Raw genomic sequence first — 13,106 nt, 5'->3', positions numbered from 1 at the left:
ACCTAGTAATCTCTGTTCAAGCTTAAATTAAAATCATTTAGATTTTCACGTAGTTGTGTAATAATTAACATTGTTAAAATTTGAATGTGCTGAAGGAAAACCCTCTAACCTTCTAATTTCAAACACCATATTCACACGTTACTGAAAAACCAGTGATGGGACTGGAATTTTTTTTTAAAGGCTGAAGAAGGTATTGTAAGTTTTCTATTTTCTAATATTCCAACACATTTAAAAAGTTATATGATAACGTATACATCTTTAATCCATTGACAAGGTTTTCACAGTTACTTACAAATAAATGATGATAAGGATAATTGCAGCTCCTCTTTGACTCATTGCATTAAATGTCACCAGGTCTTTTGAGAGGTTAAGATAAATTGTCCTGGTCCTTTAAATGAGGAAAAAATGGAGAAGCGGCTGTTAAGGCCACCACTAACTCAGTGTTATGAATAGGTTGGTTATCTTATAGCAATATCTGAATAACTTCAAATTAATGCCAATCATTTGTACATCAATCTACTTTTATATAGAACAGATACATTATTCAGGTTATAACAAATACATCTGAATATATTTTTCTACTCTTTCTACAAAGCAGTTCAGATAAGTGCTCAGATGGACTTATATATACAGCTGATATTTAATATGCAGTAACAATGAGCTCTAATCACTTATTCCATTCTAAGAAAATTAGAACCAGAAACAGGATGACTACTATGACGTAAATAAAAAAGAAGGTTTTGTTGACTTTTAATGCCAGTTTGGTCCAGTAGTCACATATCTGCTCTTCTTTCTTGGACTTGAAGAGCTGAGTTAAACTCTTCTCCATCGCCCTCAGTTCATCTGAAAGCCTCTCCAGGGTGTAACAGTCCCCCAACAGTTTGCTGTTCCTGTCCTGAAAAAGGTGGGTCAGCAAATCAGTTAACAGAAGCAAGGGATGTTTTTTTTGTACTTAAAATTTGTCCACACACATTATGACTAGATGCTTACCTCCTTGGCACCAGGCAGCATTTCACCATTTTCACTAGAAGACATATAGTATATAAAACCCCCTTGAGTCCAATCATTTGTGTCTGAAAGACAGTTTTTAAAATTAGTTGGTATTAGTTACATACCAGCAATGAAATACTATATAGCAGCATTAGGATCACATTAAATTTTAAAAGTTCCAGAGTAGTTGAACACACTTTTCTTTTTATCCCATAGTTATATAATCAAATTGCATTTTGCTGTCTTTGCAATCATTGATAACCCAAAAAAAACGATCCTGTATAATAGGAGCCGTTTATAGAATGCTTTGACATAATAGTTAATGTCTGAGTATTAGACTGTATTTAGTAAAATAGTTCAGAATTACAGTATTTCTTATTTATATCCCATATTCCACTTGCTTTTCCATATTTAATGCTTAGTTATTATTTTAACCATTTTTAAAACAAATGTTACTTGTTACTATGGCTTCGGTTGGCTACGTCATGTGCGCAGTCCAATGCAGATCATTGGCTCCATCCACATCTAGTGAAAACTAGCGTAATTGATGAGTCACATAACGCAAACACTCATTGGTTAGCTAAAGAATATCATCAGAAGCAAGCAGGTGTTCTTCAAACTGCAAACGTGAATTGTCTATGCCATGCTACAATGTCGGATTCAGAAAAAGATGTTGAAATGTCTGAAAGGTTGGTCACAGGCGAGAGCGTATCGGGAGACGGAGACCAACAAGATTTCCCTCATCCTTGGCCCTATCTCAAAGAATTTATCGAAATAGTGGAAAAATTGAGCTTTCAATTCATATAGTGGCATCTAGCTGGTTTTTTTTAAAGGTTACTTTATCAGGGTTTCTGTTGGTCATTAAAAATCATTAAATTATAATTTTGAGAATTAAGGCCTTAATTGGCATTAAAATTCATTAAATGTGATTATTGTGGCATTTAAAATGCTTTGATTAAAAACAAATATGTTTCTAAAAACAATTTTGTCAGATATATTATATCAGATATAATAAATCTGATATATCTGATTAACGATCCGCGTGTTTGCGTGGAACTGCTTCCGGTTGATCATAAAGCCGTACGCTCAGTGTTACGTCCACCTGGCTTGTTAGGTGGGGTAACATTAATTGAGACCACACGAGGATTTTAGAGTTAATGAAAAAGGAAATTTATTAAATTATATTAAGTAAAAACTGAAAAAAGAATTGCCTGAAATAAGAAGCCAAAACAGATTAATACAAAACTATAACCAATTAGAAATAAACAAACGCAAAACAAACCTAACAAAACTCAATCATAAGGTACAAACCAAACCAACTGGGTTCTGAAGAGGGGGAAAAAAGCCTCCTGACTGCTGCAGCATGACAGTTTTTAAAGCAGCAGCACTAATCAGGGAAAAAACATAACACCTGCAGAAGGCCTGCCTCCAGGACCCTGAAAGGAGAAAAAAACAGAGACCCACTGCAGCCGTAACATCAGAAAGGAAGCTTGAAGCGGAGAAAAAGCTAGAGAATGGGGAAAATGCAAATTTTCAACAAAAGTAACTGCAAAACGAGGAATTTGGGACATGGTTGCAGCCTGACGACAGTAAAAATGAAGAAGGATTTTGCCGTATTTTTTATTTAAATGTATATATATATATATATATATATATATATATATATATATATATATATATATATATATATATATATATATATATATATATATATATATATATATCATGGGTACTTGCCCTGGCATTAAAATTATTTCTAAGATTATTAAAAGAACATTAAAAAGCATTAAATTTGAGTTACTCATTCCTGTATAAAGCCTGTTTATACTTTTATACTTTAAGTTGTTATTGGGGCTCATACTTTTCACTTTTACTTGAGTAAAGAGGTCAAGTTGATACTTCAACTTTTACCAGAGTGTTTTTAAACTGCAGAATCTATACTTCCACTTACGTAACAAATGTGTGTACTTTTGACACCACTGCCAGTTTCCCAGTAATAATTATTTCTAATCAGGATCTCCGATCAGTGTAGAAAGTGCGGAGCCTACTGTACCTCTAGTTGACTTGATAGATTCCTGTATGTTGTGTTCGTCTCTTTCTACCTGCTGGGAGCCCCTCTCTCGCAGATACATCACAAAAATGGTCTCAAGGAGGCTAAGCATCATTAGAGCAAAAACTCCAATGCAATAAGTGGCTAAAAAGGATCAGATTGCACAAGATTAACAAGGTTAGATCAGGTTTACTTTACATGAGAGCAGTCCAGCAACAGCAAGGATTCATCCTACCAATGAGTGGGACCCTGTTGGAGGAAGAGGGGAGAATTTCATTGAGAATGAGCTGTAACACTGTAATGGCAAGCAGCACGGTGACTTTGAAGCTGAGTTTCTCTCCTCCGTAGTCTGAGATCATGAAGGATGCCAAATCCAGACACAAGAAGAAGAGAACAGGCACCAAGAAGTTGACGATGTACAGCAGAGATCTCCTCTTCATTGTGATCTAGAGAAACGACATTCAGGATTTAGATTAATTTACATCAAAAGCAGCAAATGGAGCTTTGTAATAAGGTTTAGTAAAAATTTCTCTGTGCAATAAAACTGTTGTTTTAATGTGAAATATATCTTTATGTACATTATCGTAAGATATGTTTTTGCTGCAGTGCTTGTTTTTATAAACTTGTACCGAGATTAAATCCCAAATAAGTATTCTTAAAAATTATACAGCTTTATCACAAATACATTTTATAGTCTGTATGTTTAAATTAATAAAAAGCTAAAGGAAAATTATTCAGAACATAGCAAAGAATAACTACAAAAAATACGTATATGTCTAGATAGTAATTAGTGGTGTATATGTCAAACTAGAGATACCTACAGTGTAAATGACAATATCCTGATCAGTTAAAACACTGGCGTTGTTAGCAGTAACTGTCAGTTTTTTGAACAACCACTCATACTGGGTCCTCATCACCTCCCGAGACCACTCTGTGGCTTCTGAAGAGTTGTCACTTGGTTGTAGCCGGATTTCCCTGGCTGAAACAGAGATGAGATGCTGTGAAAGCTGCTTTGATAAAACTGCAAGAAAAACTAGTCACACACCACTCAAATTCTATCCCCTTTTGATTCATTTATTGTTCAGCACATGCTATTCCTCTAAACCTATTGTCATTGTGCATTGTGTAATTAAAAACAAAGGCATTCTGATTTCAATTATTACTAAAGGTCTGACATAAGCCTTAATATAAAGCCAAATGCTTAATCAAATAAGGTTTCTATGACTTTAAGAGAGAAACATGCGCACAGCACAACTGATCATTCACCATACATTAACAGTCAACATGAGATACTTTGCTTTCTATCTAATCCAATATTCTCATGGCAGAGAATTGTTCTTCTTTAAGTAGCAGCAATATGTGGAGAGAAGAGGTTTTATGCTGACATGCCTCCCAAACAACCAGTTGCCATGGTGTTAGTGCCTAATGATTGCTAAGGTGCCTGATGACCCTAAGATGCAGCTGTATGCTGCAGCTATCTACTATTAACATGTTAAGATTTATTTATTCTCCTCTTCTAATTATTGGTTTTTGGAGCTATGTTATTTCCAGATATTGATCTGATATTAAATATGAGCAAATGATTTTCTTTCCATTTTGGGAATACATTTTGCGTTTCTCAAATATAGAGTAGCTAAGAGAAACTGACTTATTTCACATCAAATTTACACCCCAGACAGAAAAATCAAGGAAACCCAATTCAGAAAATTGGATTATTTAAAAGCTAAAGAGTGGATAAAGGAAGAGCTGCTACCAGATTTATTAAATAATAAATTAATTTCTGTATAATATCTAACAAATACTTGTTATTTAATTAACTTGCTTGCTGACCTAAACTGAGTGGAAATCAAAGAGATTAATTAGAATTGTTTATAAGATGATGCTGCAAGAAAAACCATTACAAAAAGTTCTTAAAGAGGCATTGACGGACTTTTGTAATAATACTGCCACCTGTGGCCAAACACAGAACTGCAACACTCTTCTGATTCTCGTAGCTCAATCTCGTACATGACAAGTTGTTTTTCTTTCTTTCTTTTTTTTTTGTCTTTTTAACCTCTGCTATTGGTGGCTGAGTTGAGCAGGGTGGTTGATTCCGAGTATCCGGAAAAATCCAGCTTAAATATAGCACTAAGTTGAAACCGTTTAACATGTTTGACGTCACATCCACCAAACAGGAACTTCTGATGCAAAGTAAATTGAGGAAAATAGGCTACAGACTTAAAGATGCATCAGCACTGATATACTGAAGTTACAGTATGACCATCAGACGATGTTTTAGTGCTAAAGGGTAAAATAAAAGGCTCTTTTTGTCAGGATTCCAGTTTTTGTGTTTGTCTGTTTGTCTTGTCTTTTGTGTTTCTCCCTTCCACAACCAGGAGGCGTAGCCTCCTCACACACCTGCAAGCGGTTGCCTCATCACCAGACTGCTCTTAAGCTGCTGGTTGCCACTACTTCGACGCCAGAGTGTTTGCCAGTTTGGGGCACTCTAGCCAAGCCTTGTTTATACTGAGTCTATCTGAGTTTTTGCATTTTTGAGTTTTTGTCCTCTAGCCAAGCTGAGATCACATTGATTTTTACTGTGCGCTTGTGTCTCCCTGAGTCTCAACTTTGTTTGTTCTTTGCCTTTCGGCAGGAAGCCATCCTGCAAACTGGACCTTTTCGGACCGCCTTCTCCCAATTGGGATCAACTGAGTCTTACACTGAGCGACGGATTCCAAACAGGAGGTTTTGGATCCAGCCACCTTTGAGCACGCTGAGATCACTCTCTGAGTAAGGAAATCATCTTCACCACGACCCATTCAAGTACCACAGGAAAACTGAGTTGCAAGCAGCGGCTGCATCATTCCACTCCGTCCGTGTTCTGGGTAAACCCTGTTCCGCCCTCCACCGAATCAAACAAACTCAGGGAGACCAACACACAGACTGAAGTCTAAGTGTCTCTTCTTCTCTGGAAACGTGAGTGGAAACTAATCTTCTCCTTCAAGCTAAACAACTCAAATTTCCCACTGAGCCTGAATCTCACAGTCTGTCTTCCCCTCAACTTCCAGTTCCCGGCTGAGCAGAGTTCGGAGGAACTCTGCACCAAACTCAAAATACTCTTCAATAAAACCCGTTGAACTTTTACTCTGTGTCTCTCTGTTTGGCTTCACTGCATGTGGGTCTGAGCCTTAGATAAAATCATGACACTTTTCAGTAAAAACATACACAATGTGTCTTCAATATGAGCTCTTAAAAATCCGCTGTTTCCATGCTTATCTTAAACATTAAGTATCTTAGCAAATTTTTTTCCAGTGCTTTTAATTTCCCAGAAAAACCTATATTCTCTTTTTCTTTTATCACAATGCATATTTTTTCTAATTTATTCATTTCCATTATTTTATGTTTTACTGTGTAGGGCAACAAAATAAATAAATAATAATAAATAAAATGAACATAATTGAAAGAATATAATTTCAGCCTCCTGACAGTCCTATTGTAAATTACTCATTAGAATTTCCCATTAAGTTTCCCATACCCCTTTTCTCCATATTGTCTAGCTAGATGATTTCAAATATCCTCCTGGTTACATATTTAATTAAAAAAGCAGAGAACTCAGACCTCCGCCATGCAGTAAACTTTGTCCAGAGGTGTGACTTACACCTATAGCCAAAACTCGCACATGTTTTTGGTCATTTTCTAATTAATTGAATTGTGTCATGAGACACACTTCTAGTAAAAAAAAAAAATCCATAAAATCCGTTGCTAACACACTAACAGTGTTCCCTTTTCTTCTGTTTTTGTCTTGAGTAAAATACCTCGGACCTTTTGTAGTCCGATGCTGATACTGTCAATACTTACTGCTGCCACCCTCTGGTTTAGTGGGGAACTGCAATTACCCCAATATATCCCTATCTCACAATGTTAGAGAATATTTTAAAAAATTCCTGATACATAATAATCTGGATCATCACCAAAATGTTTATGGATTGTGCCTTAACATGAGGGAAAACATGACATTCTCATTAACATTCATCCATAACTTTGCAAGTTATCGTGTACAGAGACACAGAGACAAGTATTATGCTATATTTCTGTCTTGACTGTCCTAAACTTTGGGTTTGTCCTCAGAACAATGCTACTTAAACCAGATGCAAAATATATAGATGTGTTAGAATCACGCTCTCACCTGTGTGTATGACGGATTTAAAGGTGAGGTTACAACTCTGAATGTCAAAAGGGAATTTGTATGTGTGCATCCTGCAGGTGCTCACTAACACCTGGTCGTTCTGAACTTCAACATCTCCTTTATTGTTGATTGTTAGATACGGACTTGGAGGAGCTTTGTCTTTCTCAGTCCTGTAAGAAAATAAATAAACAGACATGTGCTAAAAAGTGATTACAGAACTTTGAAAACCTTGGGATTCACAAAGGAAAAATCTGTACCTGTAAGTTTTGTGTATGGGGTGGCGTTTGTAAAGCTAAGTAGTCAATAAGTAGGAGCAATATTTATTTATTAAGTTTGTGTTAAGAGAAAAATTAGGGGGTTGTTTTTTCGAAGTCATTTTGTCACTGTCATTCATTTATGAAAATTTAAAGCTCCAAACTAAATGTTTACATTGTCAGTTAAAATAATTCTCAGCATGCTAGATATTAAAATATTTATTTTAATGTTTATTTTCCAAATAAACATTTTAACTAAATATCTATTTTCAACACTAAATAACTAGTTTATTAAATTAATATTTTGTTTGGAGCTAGATATATAGTTTGAAAATTAAACACTTATTTTGTTAAATAAATATTTAGCTCAAAACTAAATACCTATTTAACAAACAAAATATTTGATTTGGAAATTGAATATTTAGCTAGCACCAGGCTAAATATGTATTATATTTTATTATATAAACTAGATGAATATTTAATTTGAAAGTCAAATATTCTGTTTGCTAGATAAATATTTAATATTGGATTTGGATTTATTGTGAACTAAATATTTAATCAGCAAATTAAATATTTAGCTCCAAACTAAATATTTATTTAATAAACTAAGTATTTAATTTGGAAAATAGGTATTTAGCTTGCTGACAAATTTCTTAATTGACAGTTTAGTCAATTAATATTGACTAAATATTAGTATATTAATACTATTTAGTTTGGAACTTTTATTTTTGAAAATGAAAAATGAAAGAGGGAAAAAAATGAAAGATAAAATTAGCTTATTGGCAAATGTAAGAGCACCCTAATAATAAAATCACTCAAGCTTTCAGTGATTTTGAGCCCCAATATTTGTAAATTATATGCTGAATATAATTGTTGCTCACGCGTGAAAACTTACATTTCTTCAATTGTTAAATCTGGTTTCCATAAAATGTGAGAAGGCAAAGAAACGTTGTCAATTCCACAAAACTCATTGGGATCCCAAGAAATGTATTCATTGTTCCACCTCTAAAGAAAGAAGAGGAGAAAATAGAAAAATAAAATATTAAATGAACAGTAAAAATGTTACAATGGAAAAAAGGATTAGTTACTGTAGACAGTTCCCATGCTTACAAGGACTAAGAAACTTATGGATAACTTACTGTGACGGTCCACACATAAGGGATAAATTTCTGATCTTTCTCAACCTGCAAATATGTAGATTTGCTGGTAAGATCACAAGTTTAAGAAAATCTTTCAACATGCAAAATAAAGTTTTACTTTAATAATTTGTAAAATAACTGTCTAAAAAATTGCTCATTTACACAAAGCTTTTCTACTACAGTTCTTCCAAAGTACTTTAGATATTATATCTGCTGAATTATCACAGTTGGTATCAATGTATGGCTAATGTACAACATTCATTCTGAAGAAAGCTGTTATGTACTTGTGAAATTGAGGCATATTTCAGTTTTCTGGTGCAAATGTTTAGAAGCTCAGTGATCTGTTATTATCTGGCAAGAATTATCTAGACTCCACTGTATCTAAAAATAAAGGAGCTCCATTTAAAGTGAAATAGTTTAAAAATACCGTAATTGGGTTAATTTGTGTCTCTAAATGATCCTTCCTTCCTTCCTTCCTTCCTTCCTTCCTTCCTTCCTTCCTTCCTTCCTTCCTTCCTTCCTTCCTTCCTTCCTTCCTTCCTTCCTTCCTTCCTTCCTTCCTTCCTTCCTTCCTTCCTTCCTTCCTTTAATTTACTACTCTTTTATTTGTTATTCTTATTACAATTATAGAGCAAATGTTTCTTCTGTTTGTCTGTTTTTTGTGAAAATATGTCTGTCTTCAATGAAAGGTTTGGACATTTTTTTTTTTTTTTTTTTTTTAGAATAACTATTTCATGGCTCCAGCATCTGGTAATAAAAGAATCAAGTAGAATTTTGCCATCTTGCTCACCATTGCCCTGCACCACTTTTAAGATGTCCAGATGCTTTCATTGATTATAAAGACTTAATTTTTGTTGGTGAGTTTGCAGCAGAGAGGATTGGATCCAGAGTCAATTAGGATCTAGATCCAAATGAAAGTCAGCTATTTTGGTATCTCTGGTCTACATGGTTTTAATAGACATTAAACACCATAAAATAATTAAATATAGATTTTTTTTCAGCAGCCCGTACATGGTTCAGCTCAGGGAGAGTAAATGTAAATACTGAGACATGGAAACATTTTTTGACCATTCATTTTAAAACAATCAGAAACTAAGCAACAGGTGAAAGAACAACGGGGTTTCATTTGTGAGCATACAAATGACTACGGTTATAGAATAGAATAATATAAAATAGAAGGGTATTTGGCTGAAACTGGAAAACTCATCATATGTAATGCTTTCGCTGATTTTGTAAGCTAAAAGTGAAATCATAAAAGATCAAAAGGCTATCAAATTTTTTATTGATTCATCAGATATTTAGTTATTTTATATATCTGTTACAGTAGGTGTAAAAGTAGCTACGCCCAGCTATCATTTTTTCTGTTATCCCAATCCTCCTGCTACAACTCATCAGTCCTGTGCTATCTGGCCTATTTTTGGTATTTATTCCTTATACGTTAAATCATCAATCTTTAAAACCCTTTGGCTGTGATCTCTTTATTCTTTTTTGTTTCTGCATTTTTTTATTTTATTTCATTTTTTCTACTTGCTTTGATTCTGTTTTATTTTCCTATATCTTAATCATGTACAGCACTTTGTATTGTCTTTGTACTGAATTGTGCTATACAAATACATTTGCCTTGCCTTGCCTTTTGTTTTCTATCACTTTTTTGCATAATATGCTGTTTCAGATTTGCAATTTAATATAAATATTGTGAACTACAAGCCTCCAAATAAACAAAATTAAATCAAATTCAGCAAAGTTTATACAAAAGTATTAATTACTTACCACATCTAGGATGGCATAGAGCAGAACTTCCAGTGATACAAATGTGGGATTTTTATAATTTCTAACTGGTCGTGTCAAGGAGTACAGCTCATTGTTGCTTGACAGGTTTAAATAGTTCAAAACATCCTGATAACTGCAGTTTCGTTCACAATGAACCCCATCTACAAGAACAAACAAAAAACACAGTAAACATTTCTTAAACATGATGACTTAAAAAAAAAAACCTTAACACTTAATCTTTTGTTTGGTTTTTGCAATGCTATATGGAGTCATTCTTTAACAATATTATTATCGATGCATTAGCCGCTGTGTGGTCTGTACTTAGTGCTTCTAAATTTATGATGACAAAACCAGTTCACAGATATATGCTGTAATTAGAATTGACTGTGGCCATTAAGAGGCCATTATGGGATCATTACCGACATTACACAGGGGCTTATGTAATCAGTTCACTAATCATTCAGTGATATAAACATGTTTTTCAGCTATAATTATCTCTTTCTATCTTTATCTTTTAAGGATGTTGCAATTTTTTATTATGCTTCTGGGAAAACATCTTTCTGCACATCTAAATATATTTGATTTAATTCTTGTATATCTAACAAATCCTGCACTTCTTTAATTCTGAAATTTCCATTTCACCTGGTTTTTTTGCAGGTAATGCATACAGTTAACGTATACACAACAAAAATCACTATAGACTAATGCATTCATTGTAAGCTTTCCAGAAGCAAATGTATCAACAACAGTATATAATTCCTTTTTGCTGAACAAACCTAACTGTAAACTGCTTCTGATTATTTGGACTGGATATTCTCCTTAATATTATTTAGACTTACCAGAGGCGAGGAGCAAAAAAATGAACCAAACCACCATCACGACCTTTTCCATGTGAAAAATAAAAGCGTATGCTTGTCCTTTCACTGTGTCTTTACAGACGATGACAGCATTGTCTAATACTGGAGAGGGGCTGGGCAAGCAACAGCTATATTAGTAAATGTTTTTTTTTCTTCTGAGCTCTTTTCATATTCCCATTAGTCTGACAGCCATACCCAGACTGAGGCTACGCCCATGTTACTTGCATGTACTGAAATATTTCTACATCATATTTCAAAAGAAAATATACATTTGCGAGTGACTTCTGAGATATGTATTCTAGATTTTTTTTTTATTGCTGATTTTAACAAAGCAATTATGACAAAAACAAGGGCAAGTTCATAATTGATTCTCGTCCCCAAAGCTTTTGCTGTAAGCATAAATGGAAGGTTTGTGCAATAATTGTAGAGATTTGAAGATTTTGCTAAAAGTGAATCTCTTTAAAACCCTTACAGATTTGGACCGGGTTGACCATTTATAAGATCAGATATTTCCCAGTGCTAACAGGGACAGAACTAAACAAAGAGAGGTAGCAAGAATCTCCTATATATTTTGAAAACCTGAGATGTGCAGAAATGTTTGCTACTTTAAACCATCGTTTCCTTATTCTCCATATTCTAGAGTAATTTGTCATTTATAACTCCCCCCTCTCTGTTTTTAGTTTGGTTTCTCATGCTTTTCTTCAGCTCTTTGTGTTATGCCATGAATGAACTGTAATTTATAAGTTAACTTACCTGGCTTCAACCCGCAGGCCTCTCAGTCTTATACATAGTCTCAAAGTACAAGTTATCTGGGTCTTTTTCAAAGCATACAAAATATTAGTTTAAATTTATGACATCTGAGTTTTGAGATTAAATTAGATGAGCAAGCAAAAGCTTTTTTTTTCTTTTTTTAATCAGTTGAGAATGATAAGCCCAAAGGAACCATAGGAGACATTTATGAGGCCGTTGTTATCTCCTTAATTACAACATTAAACAGCAACTAGATTTCAGTTATGTTATTTTTTTCTTTTTTTTAATGAGGAGTTCAAAGCATTTTCAATCATATTCCCTTATTCAAAAAAATCTTTTTTGGCTCTATTCATATTTTGTTTTTAAGATAGGAATTGAAACAAAACCTATTTAACTAGCTTCCCAAATAAATTAATTGGTATGTATACATAAATGGCTTCTTAAAGATCAAATTGCAGGTTCAGGTTTTTTTGGAGTAATACAATAATAATGGTCAAGATAAGCAGTTAAAACCTGAAAGACCTAATTTACCCTCATCTCTGATCCAATCACTCTATCAGCCTTGTGCATGACTCTGCCATGGACAATAAATATTTATAATTGATAATCTATTATGTATCCAGTACATGTCTAATATAAAATCCAACGACCCAGCTGGATTTATGCTTCTTTCAGTCTTTCTGTCTCGCTTGGTCGCTGAAGGGCCGGCTCACTGAATGCATCTTCTTTCTACACCAGAGGGAAGTTCCCCAGCCCAGGTCTTTGTTCCTCTTTCGGCTCCCCACCTTCTCCCCTACAGTATATCCTCTCTATTTATTCGGCTGATTCACAAGCAAAATGGCACAGAACCAGCCTTCCTCCTCTGCTCGACTCATCGAATTCAGTGTTCGAACTTGCCTCCAGGTGTTACTGATGTCTGCGACTTTCCCTGTCTCATAGCAATCATCCGACTTCGAAGGCCCAAACATCACCATTTCCTCAGGATAACTTCACTGGCTCTGCTCACCTGGGCAGCCCCTCCCAAATACAACCTCCTCTGCAAATGTACAACCTGCATGTTTTTTATTCTCCTTTATTCTTAACCACATTCATTCATTCATTCATTTGTCCATTAAGATGTATATTACACTG

The 13,106-nt window shown here is 34.3% G+C and overlaps 1 protein-coding gene across 1 annotated transcript; it reads right to left on the bottom strand.

The window, feature by feature from the left end:
- Positions 1-291: 291 nt before the first annotated feature.
- On the bottom strand, positions 292-10,572 carry LOC119774962 (5-hydroxytryptamine receptor 3A-like). The gene is made up of 9 exons (XM_038272798.1): positions 10,369-10,572; positions 8,599-8,643; positions 8,355-8,464; positions 7,206-7,375; positions 3,862-4,019; positions 3,276-3,486; positions 3,044-3,184; positions 991-1,073; positions 292-895 (listed from the first exon to the last, which is right to left on the bottom strand). Exons 1-9 carry the CDS (start codon positions 10,570-10,572, stop codon positions 668-670), a joined length of 1,350 nt encoding a protein of 449 aa, XP_038128726.1. The 3' UTR covers positions 292-667.
- Between the last annotated feature and the right edge of the window lie 2,534 nt (positions 10,573-13,106).

Source organism: Cyprinodon tularosa, unplaced genomic scaffold (genome assembly GCF_016077235.1).
Source record: "Cyprinodon tularosa strain WSP-4 unplaced genomic scaffold, ASM1607723v1 ctg84, whole genome shotgun sequence".
NCBI lineage: Eukaryota > Metazoa > Chordata > Actinopteri > Cyprinodontiformes > Cyprinodontidae > Cyprinodon > Cyprinodon tularosa.
The sequence above is the reverse complement of the archived record's forward strand: the minus strand, read 5'-3'. Positions and strand labels throughout refer to the sequence as shown.